At 36.9% G+C, this 19879-nt stretch overlaps 2 protein-coding genes across 5 annotated transcripts; one reads left to right on the plus strand and one right to left on the minus strand.

The window, feature by feature from the left end:
• Positions 1–11903: 11903 nt before the first annotated feature.
• nat8l2 (N-acetyltransferase 8-like 2) lies at positions 11904–15016 on the minus strand. Of its 4 annotated transcripts, none has more exons than XM_051415923.1 (2): positions 14904–15016; positions 11904–12963 (listed from the first exon to the last, which is right to left on the minus strand). In XM_051415923.1, the coding sequence occupies exon 2, from the start codon at positions 12949–12951 to the stop codon at positions 12280–12282; it is 672 nt and encodes a 223-aa protein (XP_051271883.1). In that variant the 5' UTR covers positions 12952–12963; positions 14904–15016; the 3' UTR covers positions 11904–12279. The 4 variants fall into 4 exon arrangements, with proteins under 4 accessions (XP_051271883.1, XP_051271880.1, XP_051271881.1 ...); XM_051415920.1 differs by lacking the exon at positions 14904–15016 and adding an exon at positions 14527–14868; XM_051415921.1 differs by lacking the exon at positions 14904–15016 and adding an exon at positions 14518–14868.
• Positions 15017–16877: 1861 nt separating this feature from the next.
• On the plus strand, positions 16878–19078 carry LOC127372339 (uncharacterized). The gene is made up of 6 exons (XM_051415924.1): positions 16878–17039; positions 17154–17302; positions 17419–17498; positions 17921–18016; positions 18347–18445; positions 18791–19078. The coding sequence occupies exons 1-6, from the start codon at positions 16932–16934 to the stop codon at positions 18904–18906; spliced, it is 648 nt and encodes a 215-aa protein (XP_051271884.1). The 5' UTR covers positions 16878–16931; the 3' UTR covers positions 18907–19078.
• The last annotated feature ends 801 nt before the right edge of the window (positions 19079–19879 follow it).

Here is a 19879-nt window from a genome sequence, read left to right on the forward strand (position 1 = left end):
AAGAATATTCAGAGCAGTTTAACTGTTTCTTGTAAAAGTTGTGGGGTGTAGTTACTCTTAATAATGCATCAGTGACAGTTTATTGGGTGGTAAATATCATTTCACCGTAGCGGAAGTCATTTTCTCCAAAAGAGCGCTATAAAACTTTAACTGCCTCTGTTGAGCATTAAGTTAAGCCTCTGTGGGGCCTGATTTAGCTGCTGTCATTTGTATTCACTTATAGTGTGTAGTTGATTGTACAAAACAAAGTGTGTTAAAGAGTTAAAAGTTCATTTTCTTCTTGTACACAAGTGTGGATTGAAGAAACCAGGAGTTCAGGAATAAAAGAGGTCACAGAGAAGGGTTTTCATTCACAAAACAATCATAACTCATGGCCTTTTGACTGTATCACATGGACTTCATCAACAGATTGAGTTCCTTTATTCAAAAACAGGAAGTTAAAACGTCTGAAGATCCACTAAAGACTGAACAAACTGCAGATGCTGATGAAAACTGTATGATACAGTCAAAAGCTCCAGAATGAGGCAAGTTTATTTGTAGAGGACCTCTCAACAACAAGTCAGTTCCAAGTGCTTTACGTAAGACAAAGACATTAAAACAAGATATAAAAGACACATACGAGCAAGTAAGTGGACCTTGAGTTGAAACTGTCTTGACAACTGTCAATTCATAATTTATTTTCTCTGCAAGACGTTTATAAGATTACAGAATTAAATATCAGAGAACACAATAAAATATATGCAGTCTTTCTTCGACTGTCTAAATGTTCAGGTTTTGTTATATTTCATTCATGATAATGTGAGTCAGTCATTCCCTTTGTTTTCTTCTCTGTCTGGAAAACTGAGATCAAATAATTTAAATGAGTTCATTCAATAAATACACAGCGGCTTCAGAGAGAATTCAGACCAATGTTTGGTACATTATTTGGGTAAAAGATGAGACTTAAAACAAAACGAAAATACAAATTTATCAAAAATAAATCACATTTTTATCCATATTGGAAGCAAATCAAAGCCTAAACAAACTGTTAGATTTGAATGAATGAAAATCTCTTCAGATCATTTGTTATTGCACTGCTCTTGACAACATGATTTATTTAAAAACAATTGCAAACAAAAAAATGTAATTAAAACATGTTTTTAGCTTTGACAATATACGTTTTTGTGTGTAAACTTACTGTAATTCTCAAAAAAGTGGATTTCCTACATTTTAACTCAAATCTATAACGTGTGTGAAGGGGTCTGAATACTTTCTGAAGCCTCTTCATCAATTATCAATACACAGTTTGAATACGTGTTCTACAGAAAAATGAACTCATGAACTTGAAAGCTTTTTTAAACCATTACAACAAAAAGTTGATCCGTCATCTGTTTTTTTATTTCATCTTTTACAGTAAACGAGTGTCCGTCATACAGAAACTGGAACTGGCCCTTTTATTCTAAACTGCCTTATCAAGAGTCACAGGGTCAGAAAAACATTTTGTTCATACTGTCTATTTACGGTAAAAAAACACTCCACAAATGGTAAAGTTGGTGACAGGAAGTTTGTGTTTGTCGTCAGCAGCGTGTTTATTTGTTTGACCTGAGCGGTGTTCGCTATTAACGGACCGCAGAGGAAGTCAGGGTCCTGCGTCCTGCTGCCTCCTGGGGAGCACAGAGAAGATGTCCGTCTGGTTATCATTAAAGGGGTCAATCTGTCAACATGACCTGATCAAATAACTATTACAAATTTTGGCAGATGTGCACTCATGTGTGTGTATGTGTGCATATGAGTCTGTTTAGGTGTGTGTGTGTGTGTGTGTGTGTGTGTGTGTGTGTGTGTGTGTGTGTGTGTGTGTGTGTGTGTGTACCTGGGCATTTGTCCTCCAGTTTTGTGCAATTGGAGGATTTTTGCCAGGGCAACTAGAAGCTTGTTATGAAACCATGTTCTGTTTGTTGGACACGTGCAAGTATGTGTGCAACAATCACTGGTGGGTAGAGCACTGAAAATCTATACTCAAGTTAAGTAAAATTACTTTTACTATTTTGTTTTTTAAAGGTCCAGTGTGTAACATTTAGGAGGATGTTTTCATCAGTGTGTAATCACCTGAATATAGGAATCGTTGTGTTTTTCGTTACCTTAGAATGAGCTGTGAGTCCGCCATGTTGATCTGCTATGTTTCTACAGTAGCCCATAACGGACAAACCAAACACTGGCTGTAGAGAGGGACTTTCACGTTTGTCTTGTGAATTTCATGGCCACCGTAGTTCCCCCGGCACACTCCACAGCCCGTTCTCATTCCCAGGTTGTCAAATACAGACACCAGCTGTGTTCAGTTAGTTGCAATCGGCAACTTGACCACTAGATGCCACTAAATCCAACTCACTGGTCCTTTAAGGTGTGATTACTGCTGCCGTTATGAAAGTAATTAATGTTGAAGTTGGCATTATGTTTGTAAAGCCCACTAATGTAAGATCTCAATAGATCAAAAGCCACAAATTAGAAAACAAAACAGGACGCAGCATAACTACATGACTGACCGCTCTGTTTCAGTTTGAGTTTAAAGCTCCAGTGTGTAACATTTAGGAGGATCGATTGGCAGAAATGGAATATAATATTCATTGGTATATTTTTATTAGTGTATAATTACTTGAATATATGAATAGTTTTTTTGTTTATAAGACGTTTAGATGCCATTTGATTATTGTTACACATGAAAAATGAACTAACATGAGCTAATTACATGTTAACCTGTAATATGTACAACTTTCTTCATTGTGCCTGTGGAGGTTAGAAGAGCAGTTTTTATAAGCAAACTTTTAAGATTTTGGTATAAAAAGTATCCACATGTAGCGAAGGCCTGGTCGAAAGAGGTCTGATTCATATGTACCAGAGGTGCACCTCGCACACTTTCGCCCCCTATATACTCATTCATTTAGAGCAGAGTTGTAATGCGGGTATAACTGCAAATGTAGTTAAGTAAAAAAGTAGAACTCAAGCTCAAAAATATACTTGAGTAAAGAGTAGAAGTACAGTTTTAAAAAAACATACAGTGGTGGTTAAAAAAACTAACTTTTTTTGTGGTTTGCTTGTAATCTTTTACTACAAACCCCTGGCAGCACAACAGATTCATGCCTACAAGGCTCCTTTTTCTCAAAGCTTAATTAAGTTGTGCTCCTGTCTGGTCTGCTCACTGTGCCTTGAAGATGAGACAATGTAAATATATAATATCAGACAGAGGACAGCCTGTCAGACTTTTTTTTAACCAATTGATTAGCACTGAAAATGAACCTGAGGTCCAGGTCATTACTTTGATATATAAAGTTAGAGTTGGGCTGTTTGTTTCAGATTCACACAACAGCAACATTTCAACCCAGCCCAGGGACCTTTGTTCAGTGTCAAACCTCTGTCTCTCCCCTTTGAGTTTGCCCTCATTGGCACTGCCACTGCTCAATAAAGGTAAAGTTAATTTCACATAACCAATACATGTCTAAAATAAATATACAGAATAATACAAGTGTCCTTTCTTTGTCTTTCTTTAGCTGTCGTTTTTCTTTTTAGGTCATCTAGTTTATAGCTGACAACAGGAGTGTTTCAAAGATTAAGTCAAAGGATCACATTTACATAACCCCTCTACAAATATCTCCAAGACAGAGAGAAGAATGCGGTGACAGCAGTGCCCAAACCCAATATCTTTGAAACTAAACATCCCATTTGCTCACAGAAGGACTAGATGTATGGACATGAGCAAGGTCCATCATTATTGATCCACACTCCATCCAGCAAGGCCCTGAGAGTGACTAGTTGAGGTTTTAGTTCATTAAACTGCAATATGGTTTAATTTACTGACTGAACAAGCATCAATAAAAGTTGCATCTGACTAAATGATGTGATGTTTCTCTCCTCCAGATTGGACCCTCATATTCGGTTCAAAGTGACTATTAGGGTCCAGAGACTGGCTGCTGTTGGTGTGTTTATCATTGAAGTCAGATTGAGCAGCTTCACCGTGCCGTTGAGCTGAAACTGCTTTAACCACCTCATCTGCCCTGGACCTGCCTGTTAATAAGTTTCATTCATGAATCTTGAAGTTTCCCTCTTTATAGATCTCCCCATTGGTATTGGGTTACATTTGCCATATCAGAATCAGAATCAGAAATACTTTATTGAGTTTATTTATTTAATAATTTTCAGAATCATATTAATAATAATAATAATAATATATACCATATTCTTTCATATTTAACAAATTAATTTAGATGAATTCTAAAAAATAAAGTGTCATTTTAGTGATTAAGTTTAAGTACAATGAAAAAATACTGCATTTGGAAAAATGTCTCAAGATTTGAAAATAAAACAACTGATTTCTTTTGCAACCTTTAGATATTAATATTCAGTGCTGTACTAATATGACACAATAATTTAATGTTTTTGAGTTTAGATATCTTCATATTGATATATGTTGCAACATGTTTTTCTGCAATCACCTTTAACTAACCATGCCACCCTCTGGCCACCCCTTGAACATTTTTTTTAGATCTGCCCCTGCTCTCATCCCAGCTTTGAATGTGGCTCAATTCAGACTAACGTCATAGTTAAAAGTTACATTTTGATCCTGAGGGCATTAAAACTCTCTTATTCTTGGCATTTAAGATAAATGCATTGAGTGTTACGAACAGAAAGGAGTCAGCAGCAGGTGTTTGCATTAGCTGCACAAAGGCAATAAAGAAAAGTAGTTTTGGAAAACTTTGATGACACTTAAAGATACCAAAACACAAAATAACCAAAAAAAAAAAAAAAACATGAAGACAAATGGTGCAAAACAGCATTTAAAAAAAAATTAATTCATTTCTCTGTTAAGACATATAAATATAAATATAAATCAATGTTCTTCTTTAACTTTTTGGAAATTTTATAGCAGTTTTGATATTGTCAATAAAATCATTGTTATATTCCTCTTGCATGCTTTAATATAAAGCTGTTTGTAATGTTTGATACAATTAGTGATCAGTTGGCTTTCTAAAAATATAATAACACTCTGAATTGAGCATTGATCAATAGTGTGATGCAGCCCTGATGTCTAAACCTTACAAGGACGGCTACTGTTGGATGTTTTTTTGACACACCAGCCCACCTCTGCAATCCCTTGTCACTGTAGAAGGATCAGAGAGTACATTGATATCTTATTATTTGTGATATTGTAGTTGTATGTCCTAATTTTACTTTATTCTTACGTTTTTCTTAATGAAAACATAGACTTTACTTTATCTTTTGTCTTTTTCTTCTGTGCGGCATGTGTAAAAAAATCCTAATCATATGTTAGATCAAACATAAAAAGTTCATTATATATATTTGGTACTTATTTAAGTTCTAACACAAATGTTTTATTTCATTTTATTCTTTGCTTGCAAGATTCTCTCACATTTATGCTGCTCACTAATCTCTGACCATTTGATTTTGTTCTGGGTTTTTTCCAGCTAAGAGTTTTTGTGATACTTTTGTCCTCATGAGATAATTTGAATTTAATTTAACTTGTTTTTTAAAGTGTTACATTAATAGTATATATTAGTTTACATAGCTGTGTCTCTAAATCTTTAAATGTACAGACTGAAAACTGTTTTCCTCTCTTTGGATAATGTCACACAGGGTACACACACATGCCGTGTGTTGACGCTCGTGTTCGCACTTTAACAGGACAAACCTTGATATGTTTGTCCCCTCAGCCTGTTCAACGACTGACACAGATTCAATATTGCCATCGTGTTTGGCTTTTTCACAAGTGCTGAACTCAGAGCCTTTGATGGACAGATAGAGCACACAAAAACACTGCCAAGTGTTATAACACAGGCAGGAGTAACTTTACCTCTGGTTTCTCAATCACACTCTTTGCTTTGGAGAGCTGCCAAGTGTCATTCACCTGAAATGTGTGTAGAGATGAACTCAAAACAAGTGTCATGTGTTTGTGGGTACACCGATGTGAAGAAGGGTTGAAGATGAACTGTTCTTGCAGATATTTTGTAACTAAATTAGGAAAACCTTATTGTCCAGAACATTCTTCATTTGCAAAAATTTGCTGCGTTTAAAGGAATAGTTCAACATTTTGGGAAATACGTTTTAATCACTTTCTTGCCAAGAGTTAGATTATAAGATTTACACTCAGTGACAGCTATACAAGTACTCCTGTATAAACTAATGCAATCCAATACAACCGTTATGCAACCTTTATGGTGCCTGTAATGTTCAGTTTTTTGTGTCAGCGTCTCCCTAACCTGCTGCTGCTCCCTGAAAGGAAGTCTCTCTTCCTGTGTGTGTGTGTGTGTGTGTGAGTGTGTGTGAGTGGAGACAGGTGTGCTGGAGTCAGAGCAGAGCCAGCTGCACCTCATCAATTACCAAGACCTCTATAAATACTCAGCCTCTGCATCAGTCAGTCTATGCTTTCATACATTACCAGTTTTCCTGCCGGTGCCCAATGTTTTCCCTTGTCTGCTCTGGTTCCAGTTTGACTGAGGCATTGGTGGCCTAAAGATTAAAGAAGCAATAAATAAAAAATCTGGGTGGGTAAAGTGAAGGAGCAGGGCTTTCCCCTCCTTCGTTACCACCACAGAGGTGCCCTTGAGCAAGGCATTTAACCACAACCTCTCCAGTGGAGCTTCTCTGTGGCCAGCAGATCAGACTGTGGTTGGAGGAGGCACAAGAGAAAAAACAAGTTAGCTGACTCACAAGAAAAACCACAAGAAATAACACCAGTAGGAGCTTTTATTATGCAGCTGAAAGTCACAGTGACACTGAGACAGAACAATCTGTAGAAGTATGACAAATAAGATAAGATGGTTCTTTATTGATCATCAATTCAAAAACATGAGACAGGATAACTGGAGTTCTTGAACTGTGCAGACAGGTGTGGACTAGAAACAAGTACCAGGTGAGGTAAGCCAGCCTGAATTATGACAGGACCCTCCCCCTCTCAATGGGCGCTTTCAGGTGCCCTGCCTTGGCCAGAGGGCACAAGGGGCTGAAAGACACCCGCTTAAGGAACGAGATGTTCTTCCTGAACTGGGGAAAGGGGTGGTTGAGAGCCCAGAGATGTCATGAAAGTAGACCTGTGCCAGCAGTGGAGAGAGAATTCTGTGCACACTCCACCCAAGAGACAGCGGTCCGTCTGTCTGAGGGTGGTAACCAAAGGATAGGCTGGCCTTGGCAACATAGGCAGAACAGAGCAGAGGGTCTTCCAGAACTGGGACGAGAACTGCGAACAATAATGGTTGTCTTGAGACATGGATGGCTACCAGAATAGTTATTTTATTAAAGTGAGTGTGTGGTGGAAACTAGGGTGACAGGTGAGCGGGAATAAAAGACAAAATAGACGGTTAGAGGTCCACTACCTGGGTAGGTTAAGGTGAAATTAAACCACCGGGCCTGGAGAGAATTAAGCCGTTTGGTTGATCAGAGGTATGAGAGGTTTTTGTGGTCGGTCCAAAGTACAAATAGTTCTTCAACTACCTCCAGCCAGCGTCTCCACTCCCCTAGTGCCAAAACCACAGCCAACAGCTCTTGATTAGTGCTCTTGTAGTGTTTAGTGGTTCAACTCCAGCACGGGTTGTTTTGTTGTTTTTATGTGTCCAGACGACAAATGATTTTCAATTTTCACAATGAAAACAGTGTATATTTTCATCTGTTGTTGTTGAGACCAAAAGTTTTATATTTCAGTTTAACACAAAAACACTGAAAAAAAATCAGAAATAAATGCTGCTGAATTCTGATTGGTGCACAGATGTATGTTACATCAAATTTTTTTTTAAATGAGACGCGCCCACTTCAAGCCAGTAAAAAGAGCTCAGAGAAAAAAAAGAAATCTCTCATGTGAAATCACCTAAAACTTTAGAGCAGAACGTAATGTGTTCATGTGGCCTGATTGAGAAAATAAGTTTACAGTACCTTCAAAGTAATTGGGATTTTCCACATGGTAGTAAATAAGTTAATACAGCACAGGACGGAGCCAGCAGTCATCTGTCCTGCTGAGTGAGCTGTTGACTCGTCTCCTGCTGGTTCAATCTATCAGCACAAAAACACACGTGGTTGTTTTGACCCTGTTCTAGAAATATAAGGTCATAAAAAGCAACATCTTGGTAAGTATGAGTAGTGATCGAATAGAAAAAAAGTATTCCGATCTTTTAATTTGAGTAAATGTAGCAATACTATAGTATAAAAATACTCTGCAGCCCTGAATTCAGAGTTTCCCTTAATTGAAAGCACATCATCATCAGCAAAAATGTATTTAAAGTAAAAGTAAATCACTGGCGAAATTAACTTGACCAACTAGATTTACTTTACTTTTAGCAGCTGTACTGGTATTTTACCTCATCATATTTTTTTTGAACTGATCTTTATAAACCAATATTTTGTATAAAAAAACAAAGTAACTGCTAAAGCTGTTGAATAAAAGTAGTGGAATAAATTTTTTCCATCTGACATGTTGGAGAGTAAAAGTATAAAGAAGCTTAAAATGAAAAATCCTCAAGTAGATTAAGTAAAATACCTCAAAATGGTGCAACACTTAACCAATGCCGGTGGGGGGAGAAAAAAAAAAGGGCACCAGTGAGCAGAAAGTTGTGCTGCATTTATGGTGAAACAGGTTAATCATGGTTATTAGCACCCTAGAGAGAGCTGTATCATCCTTTATTTACCATAGCTGTGTTTTTTTTAAATAAAAAATAAATGACATTTATGTATTACTAATGTTTGCTTATTGTATCCATTCTCCTTCTATTGAAGGCACAGAAATATAAAGTCACTGTAATACTGTGTGACACAATATATCTCACATACTACAGAGATATTTGCTCCCTGTTATTTGGTCATGTGGATTATATTGTATGTATTTAATCTACAGATCATAATATGTGTTCAGCTGATCGTATTTGTATTGTATATTTATTTATTTATTACATTTCGGATCCTTTATTTAAAGTTTAAGTCACAATACCAGAATGTAAATTGCATAACTTTTACTGGCAGTGAGCATTATATTCCTATATATCATATTAATGAAATATTATTACTAATACTAATTTAATGTTGGATTCGGGGGAGGTGGAGCCAATTTGGGTAGTTTAGTCCAAGCATAATTTTAATTTTATTTTAATCACCAGTAACCAAGTACTGATCCTGGAGCTTGTTTCGGGCTAATACAGCTACTGAATGCAACAAACTGCATTTTAACCCCTTGAACAGTGTATTTTCTCCCCCTGGTCCACATTCAGGTATTGATTCACATAAGATTTATGTCCTGTGGGAAGAATACAATACATTATAAACACGAGAGCTGCCCACATAGTGCCTCCAGTGCACTAGTGATTTATGACATTTCATTTTTAGTTTGAGCCTCGCAACACAGTAATAACTTTAAAAGGGAATTCCATCTAACATTACATTTTATAGCATTTAAAGCTACTATAGTTAGGATTTCATATAATCTGGCACCTCCCAGTGGTAGAATAAAGAAATACACAATAAGTAGTAGTCACAATATTCCTAGACAATGATGAGCTACATCACAATGCCACTGGTGGAATATGATCTTTTAATTGAATAAAAGTTGTGATACCACAGTGAAGAAATACTCAAGTTACAAGTAAAAGTCCAGCCTTCATCATTTTCTAATTTTCTCTTGTAAAAGTGAAAATGTATTTGCATCAAAATAAACTTAGAGTATTAAAAGTAAAAGTAATCAAGATGAAAAATTGTCCATTTCAGAATTATACTGGATTATAATTACAATGTATATATAATGTGTATGTAAGCATCACTTAAATGTTGCAGCTGATATACACTATTCACAAAAAGTTAGGGATACTCTGCTTTCGGATGAAATTTCAGAATGTACATAAAATGCACTATAACCTTTCCAGGTGATCTTAATTTGACCTTCTACTTAAATGCCCTACTTTCATGATACAATATCACTGCAGCATCAACTTTTTACATTTTCCATAAATTTCACCCGAAAGTGGAATATCCCTAACTTTTTGTGAGTAGTGTAGTTAAATCAGTAGTTGGTCAATGTGGAGCTAATTTTAACTCTATAATGTTTATAATCTAACTTTAACTTTATAACTTTACGTTGTTGTATAGTTTAATATGCAACAGTACATCATATACTACAAGATGATCATATATTTTATATGTGAAATCTGAATCTGTAGTTAAATGTAGTGGATTACTCAAGTGGAGCAAAAGTACCTCATAAATGTGCTTTTCAACACTTCTGCTGGTAATCTGGACTGAACCATCATTCCCACATCATTGAGTGCTTTGATACGAACTACAATGATATTTACAAGTATATTACATATATTTTAAATGACTCATAATAATTTGCTATAAATACTGCGAGAAGGTATTGACTTGGATAAGAGAACTGCTTCAACTGTTACTTAGATAAATGGCGCCCTCTACTGTTACATTTTTGACTATGCTTTAATCAAAGTGACAGTCTTTTAAAAACAATAAACCATAAGTTATTTTTATGGATAGTGTGTCGATGCAAGTGAGGGCTATTTTATTTTACCTGCAGACATAAAATAAAAACTGAAAACACACATTTTTCACTTTATAATGGGCAGACAGTATTAGGTTTTCTTACAGGAGACTTTTTGACTTTGTCCCAGAAAGAAAAAGCACCAGGGAAATAATGAAACTATTGATGCTGAATTCCTCTTTGGAGCCTCAGTTTCAGGGTCCTGGTATTGTGCAGACTCACTGTCACAACGTACTGGGACACTTACACAGAAGATGGTTCATCCTCCTGAGATAACGTCTGTTATGATTTGACGACCTGCAAATAAAATTCAACTCAATTGAATATAATTAGCCTGCAGATTGAGAGATTTGATTGAATAAGCAGTTGAAGTTGACCAGCTTTAAAGGCTCTACACACACACATGCAGCAGTAGTATAGAAAAGTAATGCAGACCAAGGGTTGTAGTGAGGTGCTGATCACTGGAGATACTTGAGAGTCACACACTCTGGTCACAGTAAGACAAAGGCAGTGGAGTCTTGTAAAGGTAACACAGTCAGAGGGGAACCAGGGGGAGCCGTCTAAAATACTGACAATTTGCTATTTTTGTCATGCACTTCTATTTTTCTATATCTTCATCATCATGGATTATGTGAAAACTTTTGATTTAAGATTTGTGCATGAGGATGACTCATCACTGATTCACTTTAATAAAGATACTGTTATTCTTGCCATCTCCATTGAAGCGTGGTCGCACAGTATCATTAACTTCAGATCAGAAAATACACATAAAATAAACGTTTCTAGTTTCAGTCAGTCAGCGAGCTGAATCTCCATTATTCTCATTTGTTTTGTAGTCAGCACAGAGTGCGTCAGTCCAATAAGTAAATGTCTGAAAGCTTGCAGCTCGCTATAGAGTGTCCATTGTTTAGGGAGAAGTTAATGAGTGAACAAGGGATTGATTTTGAGCCTGTGAGACTGTAAAAAGACTGACACCTCTCTCAACCTCCTGTTACTGTTTTGCATCAATTCGGGTGGGAGAAGTTACACCTTTATAACTCTTATTGGTTTAAGGCTCTGCAACACTTTATTAGTCCACCTAGAGATAGTTTGTAGAGTATTTGTAAGAACTGCTTCACTTTGTTTGTAGATGTTTAACAGAACACCTATAGAGCTAAACCTAACCACATCTTAGGTGGTGGTGTAATATTATGTAAAATATTGTTAAATATATAACTATATAACTAATAAGCCAATAAAATGTTGCAAATTGTCTATACACTATCTTTAGGTGGACTATCTAAATGAAGTCTCATCAATATGTGGAAGCACAGGTGTGTTTGTACAGACACTTTAAAAGGTTGCAGTGTTGGAAAAGTGATGATGTGTTAAAGCAAAACATACAGCTGTGTTCAACCTTCACAGGTGGTTTTATTTTCTTGCAGTTAAATGTGATCGATGATTTGTAAAATAAAATCAAAGTGCTTGAAACTCTAGTTTTCATTAAAAAAACATGAACAGTACAACAGTAAACGGTCTGTGAATATTGGTCCAGTAACAGTGTGTCACGTTGGTCTTACAGGACACACAGTACAAGCTAAAGGCTCTTTGTGTTACCTGAGATTTCATGAGGGTTTCTCTTCGTTCATAGCTAAAACAATGAGTGTGTTCATGAGATGTAGCTTACAAAATATGGTTTCAGTCATTCATGATCAATGCACAAGCTTAAATCACTGATAGGAGAGTGAACAGGAACATCGGAGTAGCTGGTCAGAGTTATTTCAGGACTAGAGATGTTTTTTCATTCTTAAAACTGTGACTTTAGCCAGATTTACAATCCAAGAGGGAGCCTGTGTGTCGGTGTGTGAGAGGACCTGGCTGAACCCCAGTTTCTTGTACAGGGCCACAGCGGCGGTCTGAGTGGAGCTGGTCTCCAGCACCACCTCGGAGAAGCCTCGTTCCTTACAGAAGTCGACCACAGTCTGAGCCATCCTGACGCCCAGGCCCATCCGTCTGCACGATGGTGAGATGATCATCCTGAACAGTTCCCCGTAGCTTTTTTCCCCACTTTGTTTGGCCACTACAGCTACCATACCCATGACCTCGGCCCTCCCGTCAACCTCGGCCTCAGCCACCCAGAAACAGTCATCCGGTCTGCTCAGATAGTTCCCGGGGATGTCCTGCATGTCTGTCTGGAGTTTCTCCCTGACGTAGCTGGAGTATAGCTCATGACAGCAGTAGTAGACGAGGCCCACCCAGACTCCCGGTAACACCACGGCCCCCAGCACGGAGCCGACGAGGTAGCCGGAAGCACACAGAGTCAGGGTGACGGCGAGGTAGACAGGGCTGCTCATGGCGTTGTGAAAACATGGTCGGATGTGCTCCTTGATGCCGGTGCTGAACAAGGAACGCACCGTGTCCTTGTCTGAGGGACGGTACTGGCGGATCACCAGCTGCATGACGGGAAGGAACTGGAGGGAAATAAAATACTGGATTCACATGTGAAGCTAAATACTAAATAAACTCTCTTAAGATGCAACTAATGATGATTCTCATTATAGATTTATCTTCTGGTTATCTCAGTTAATTGTTTTGTGAAGTCAGATATCTAAATGTTCCGTGTCTAAAACTTCTTATATGAGACTCGATGATTTGTGTAATCGCTGCTTAAGATGGGCTGTATAAAATGTACAACATAGCATTAGTAATGGTTTCTAATTTAACATTTTCAATTAAATTCAATGATGCTGCAACTACTGACTTTCAGTATTGTGATGTGATTATTCAATTCAATTTTATCTGTGTGTATATATATATTTAACTGTCATTAATCTAAGACACTAAGTTGTTTCTGTATTTCATTGTTCGACCCTCAGGAGGACTAGTGTGTGGTCAGTACACGTACACAATAATGAACTTTTTTTGTACTTTAAGAAAGTAAAATCTACTTTTACTCCACTATATTTATTAGATAACTAGTTACTGTTCTTTTTTTTACAGACTCAGATTAATACAAAATATAGGCTAACAAAACCTTTATTCAACAACAATAAACTAATTAAAAATGATGTGTTATTATAGATTCAGCTACCTAATGTAGTTAAAATGAGCTCCTCCTTTACCAGCTACAACATTAGTTCTGATTAATGCATCAATCATTATAATCCAATAATATAATATTTATTACTCTGAAATGGGCCGTTCTGCATAATAACTTTTACTTGCTGCCAGATATGGTTAAAACATCACATTGCGATTATTTGGTTAGATATTGCGATATGACTCATGATTCGTGTGGGAATGATAATTTTTGTATCACAAATGTAATTGTCACTGAAAAAAAACCAACAACTATTAAAGTCCTAATGATTAATGTAATTTAGGTCTGTACCAAACAAGTATGTTTTCTTAAATCTGGAGAACAAGAGCACCTCTTCAGCGCCACAGTAATTCAGTATGATGATGTTTTGTCTTCTGTGATTTGCTTATTGCGATTTTTATAATATTTTTGAATAATTGTGTAGCCCTCTTCAGGACTTTTACCTGTAAGTGTTTTAATACTATACTGTGTGCTAGAGAGTACTTTTTCCACCTCTAGTTTTCAACAACATAGACCCACTGACTGATAAATAAAACTACAGACAGCTAACTAATAGTTATTGTTATGAATGTGGCCACACCAGCTAATACCGATACCATGGTTACAGCGGCAACGTCACCACACGATAACCAAATACAGAACATCAAGATTACGTCACACATCATTCGGTCGGACGTTACCCGTTGAGCCGTTAGTTTCAGTTTGTAACGTTTGAATTAACGTTAACGTACCTCAACGGTAGTTTAATTTAACTTTAGTAACGTTACAGGCCTGCGAACTTAGTTAGCTTTGATTTATTTTATTTTTTTAACGTTGAACTGATTTAATTCGCCGCAAAACACGTAAATACGCAGTGTTTAGTCGTTTCCTAGCTAGCTAACGTTACATTAAGATATCGTTGAAAAACGACGCTTTCTTACGTTACCGATACAACCTGTGAAACTGGGTCTTTGTCCAGAGGAGCAGCACAGTTCAACTGCCGGCTCACATGAACTACGAACCACCAGAGGAAACACCGTAAACCGGTTTAAAAGTTAACTTTGCCGGGGGGAAACAGCCACATAATCCCGGCGTTGACTGACAAAGAGGTGATATCTCTATCTCTCGGAGACGTCGTTGGATCTTTATGTCGCGGGGTCGAAGTACAAGCGATAACAGTAAACGTTAAAAGCTAACTGTGTAGTCCGTGCGGCAGTGTTATTAATTGTTGGGGGACACAAGGCAAACCACTGTACAGCCGGCCATTACCCAACATGTTACACCGTGAGGAGTCTTTTCTAAGTGAATCACTAAGATAATATTTCCACATACCGTTCTCCACAAATCCCAATGCCTGATACCGGATGCAGTATGGTGTCACCATCCATCCACTAACAAAGCCCTCTGAATGAGAGGCCACTAATGTTATCTTAACAGCAGTCAACACCCTCAGACTGCAAACTAACACACGGATTTTAATGCAACAACTATTTTAACTTCAGTTTTAAATGTGTGCACACGGTGGCGTCAACAGGTTGGGGGGGCTTTAATTAATGGTAATTAACCAGTAATTAACCCAGTACCTTCAATCCCCGCTGACTAAGACTGGTTTAACTGGTTTAACTTCAACCAAACTTCTTGCACAAACTATTTATCTTTAATCTTTGTCTCTCTTTAAGTCTTTAAGTTTGCACATGTACTGTTTAGTTTTTCAAAAAGTATAGTGTATATATTTTTCATTTAAAGTCTTATATTTTCTATTATATTTTCTAATATTCTTATTTTGTGATTCTTATTGTACATTTCTGTACTCTTTGCACTACATTACCCAATGCTGCTGTGTCTAACTTGAATTTCTCCTACAGGGGATCAATAAAGGTATTATCTTATCTTAATTAAAAACAGTTTTTCTTTCTGTCTGTTTCAAGAAGGAATTATACCAATTTAAATAAAATGCATCCACTCAGCCAGGTTCCCGATAGTGATGTTGTTTGTGTCCTTTTAATGAACGATAGAAGTAAAATAAATGAAGACACGACAGAACAATAGAAGTGATCTTATAATATAATATAATATATATTAGTTAACATAGTTAATATACATAAAATCTTCAACACGCTTGTGAAATAGCGTTTGATGTTTTTACATTATTCAAGGTTTTTATACCAAGTATAATGTCAACATTATGGCATTTTGTAAATTATAAGGTTTAGCATATTAATTTCAGTGATATATATTCCTAAATGTGAGTCAACTCACTAAAAAGAGCCAGAATTCCCCTTCACAACCTCTGAACATAACAATTCAAATGTTTATGTGTTCAATGGTGGCTATTTCACACAAACAATCAGAGCTTTATTAGGGGACATTATACAGTCCATGGCCACTATATAAAAGAGATAAAAACTTAAATCAACTAGTTTTGATAAAAGATAAATTCTATGATTTCTTAGATTTTGCCCCCATTGTTTTTACTGTACGCAAACGAACAGCGCTGTTTCTTAATGTTTTAGTCTTCTACACGAGTCGTCAACTGTTGAGGATGCTGAGTGTTTGTTGTTTTTGTTGTTTTAATGATTAATGTAATTTTTAGTTTTACACATTTTTTAAGTTTAAACTGACAGAAACGCAGAAAATTGCTAAAAATGTTTTAGCTTGGCTGAGCTGGAAAAGTTGGTTAAGTTAGCGATTGAAGCTAAATGAGACAAAGTGCAATGGAAACAGACTTATAGGCAAATAGATAAATAAATAAATGACTAAAACATCCAGTGGAGCTCCCGCCTAACGACATATCGAAGACGAAAACATAAGATCTACGTGGAGCAATGAGACTGGACAATCCTCAGATTAATACATTTATTTGAACTGTTTGAGGTTCGACTGGAACTCTTTTAATTCCATCATCTTGTTCTGCAGTGGTTTAATGGCACATGGAGAATAAGCGCCACCAACTCTTCATTTCATTGCACTTAACTTCAAATATTTGTAGCTGCAGTGGATGGAAATAGACACAAATTTACAAGAAGAAGGAATTAAGGAAACCTGACTAGTGATAATCTAACCATCTATTCAGGGTTTAGTCTGCAAACACATTTCCCTCCCTAAACCTATATTTTCTGAGTGATTTCTTGAGATAAAAGTTGACTTCTGGATGTCCCTTTACTCCAGTTTGGGGACCGTGTTTGCACAGCAGTGTGTTTGACAGACAAACATCATCTTAGTGGAGTAAAACACAGGGGGAGTTTTACAATATCTGGTACCACTGGCAGACGGGGGTGGGTAGATGTGGCACAAACCTAATTGGTCAGTGATATCAATAAAACAACAGAGAGAGAGAGACACAGAGTCATCAGGGCCACGATGAAGACTTTGTGTGTTGCTGTAGTTGTGCTCAGTTTCTCCTCGGTGTGCCAGCCTGCATCGCTGGCCTGTGAGAGGTTGCTGAAGCCAGAAGCCAGAAATCCAGATGTAAGTTTCTTACGCTAACTTACTTTTTCTTGATATGAGTTACGGGAAAGACAATATTTACATTAAATATTATATTATTAAAGAATTCAACAATATTTCCGTCTTTTATTTCAGCTGACTGGGAGATGGCGCTATGTAGCCTTGTCCAGTGACTTATGTCCTACTAGAACAATAATGGAGTCTGTTTTTCGGCCAGCTATGGAAATGAACATCACCTCTGAAGTCACACCGAACGTCTACAGTCTCGGATTTAAGTTTAAAATGTACGCATTTTATTTCATATTTTTATTTATTTTTTACTTATAATTGTGATTAAATTGCTGACATGAATCTTGAAGTGTCCTGTGGAATATAATCTTTTTTGTCACATCATTGACAGACTTGGGATGTGCATCCACAAATCACATTTTTCAACATTTGTTTATGAGAACAACACTGTGAGTGCTGCTGACAGCAACAGTAAGAGTCTTGTTTAATATACATTGTGCTCTGGTGTTTCTTTCTTTGTCTCAGCTCCTTCTAATCTCTATTAAACTTTAAAGATGAGATAGTACCTTATTGATCCCCCAGAGAGGGGAAATTCAGTGTTACAGTAAGCAGCACAAGGCAGAACACAGTGAGATAGATAAAGTAAATAAATTTAAACAAGACTGATTAAACTCAACATTACAGGCAATAGCAGCACACATACACACCATATATGCACACATATACGGTGAATTCTTCAGTGTAAAAATATGAATGAGTGCCAATGTAATTATGTTAACGATGATAATTAGTATTATTTTTTTTAATAACATTTTGATACAAATGTAGAGTTAATGTGATTATGATATTATGTTCTTAATGTAAACCATTTATTGTATCATTGTTTCCAACAGATGCCTCACCCAGTGAACCCATTGTACTGCTACAAAGTGGGTGTCCTGACTGCATCATTTTACGTAACGATGCCATCCATTCCCTTATTCTTCTAAGTAAGGAGATCACAGGAATGATAAGATAATCATATTAATATGTAATAATATATAGTAATTGTGCTCACCAGGTCTCAGGGAGACTAATCCCCTTTTTCATGGCTTCAGACCATTCATAGTTCATGATTTCTATATAGAGGAAATCATAAAACTATAATCCAGACATTTGTACAGTTAACTACCTAATGAAGTGGAAATCCCTAACTAATGAATAAGGGTATATTAACTTGAATGAGAATTTCAATATGCACTGTATAAATATAGATATTAACAGAAATTGTTTAGCTGTCCGGTGATAATATCATCTGAAATGTGTCCGCTTGTCACCAGGTAGGAGAGAGACGGTCACTGCTGCTGAGATGAAGGAGTTTGAGACACAGGCAAAGTGTTCGGGTTTGCCTGAACCGCAGCTCTTCATGTCAGATCACGGTGAGACTGTCCGATTTTTGAAGACTTGAAAGATTATACTATATACTTTGTCAATAAGAATGTAGAGTCTTGTATCAGAGAGTCAACAGTGGGATGTTGCCCATACTTTTATTGGAAAAGTGTTTATATGCATTAAGATATCTTTAATGTAGAGGTATTAAAAGAGACTGTTGTTAGTGGTGCTCTAACACAAAGGTGGTATCTACCATTTTCCTCTCTGCATATTACTGTGTCGTAACATAATAACTGTGTGGTATAATAAAACATTAACACACATTAAACGTACATTTGCCATGTACATCAGAGAATGTAGCATAAACCACTGCCTTTCTGTTCTCTCTACAGTCTATGAAAACTGCACCATGCTTGAAGACTTTCTACACACATTTTCCAGTCAAGTAGACATCGAGAAAGCTCGGTCCCTAAATGAGAAAATTATGAATTGTAGGCAGCAAAGGTAGCTCACCTGGTTGAGCGTGTACCATGTATCATGGCTGAGTCCTTAACTTCAGCGGCCAGAATAATATCCAGAACGAGCCCTTTGCTCCATGTCATCCCCCTGCCTTTCCTTTGTTCTCTACTGTCCTATCAAATAAACCCCAATAAATGATCAAATTGCAATACAAAAGTAAATGTCCATCACGTGTTTGTTCTGTGCATGCCAATGTGTCTACAGGTGTGTCTGAATACTTCCTCGCAATGTATCATCAAACAGGAGTCTACAGCCGGCTCTGTGAGGCTGCACTCAGACGCAGCTAACATCTGAATGCTGATATGCTCACAATGTGACAATGCTCACATACTGATGATTAGCAGGTGTAACGTAACTACGTCTTATCACCATCTTATTTTACCGTGTTAGCATGCTTACATTTGATAATTAGCGCTAAACACAAAGTACAACCAAGGCTGATGGGAATATATTTAGATTTGGTATTAGATATTTGGTCATGTATTACTTTTGAATTAAATTTTGACTTGAGGATGCTACTAAAGGAAAAGTCAGGGGATGAAAAATGGAAAATGAAAAATCGGATTTTGTGCCCCTCCATCTAGTAGATGTTGAGACATTTCACGGGATATGTGAGAACTTTGACCTGCTGGTGGCGCCGAAGCAATTGTGATCACCAAAGTCAGTATGATTCATCCTCTGGGAATAATGAATACCTGCAGAGAAATTCATGGCAATCCTCCGAGTAGTTGTACAGATAATGGATATCTGGACCAAAGCAGTGATACAGATTATCATTACTATCCCTATAGAGCTGTGCTGCTAGTATGCCTAAAAATAACTCTCAACTCACTCAACATCGATTGACATAAGGTGACGTTATGTTGTGTAGAAGGGTTATTTTTCAGGTATAAACATAAAAAACTACAGGGTTTGGTATTTAAACTACTGGAGTTTGGGGGAGTTACTAATAGTGCTCAGAT

Source organism: Dicentrarchus labrax, unplaced genomic scaffold (assembly GCF_905237075.1).
Source record: "Dicentrarchus labrax unplaced genomic scaffold, dlabrax2021, whole genome shotgun sequence".
Classification (NCBI taxonomy): Eukaryota; Metazoa; Chordata; class Actinopteri; family Moronidae; genus Dicentrarchus; species Dicentrarchus labrax.

Excerpts from the sequence above, each read along its gene's own strand:
- nat8l2 (XM_051415923.1), bottom strand. The coding sequence starts at position 12,951 with ATGCAGCTGGTGATCCGCCAGTACCGTCCCTCAGACAAGGACACGGTG.
- LOC127372339 (XM_051415924.1), top strand. The coding sequence starts at position 16,932 with ATGAAGACTTTGTGTGTTGCTGTAGTTGTGCTCAGTTTCTCCTCGGTG. Across the intron at positions 17,303-17,418 it reads CTCGGATTTAAGTTTAAAAT|ACTTGGGATGTGCATCCACA; the intron begins GTACGCATTTTA and ends CATCATTGACAG. Across the intron at positions 18,017-18,346 it reads CCATTCCCTTATTCTTCTAA|GTAGGAGAGAGACGGTCACT; the intron begins GTAAGGAGATCA and ends GCTTGTCACCAG.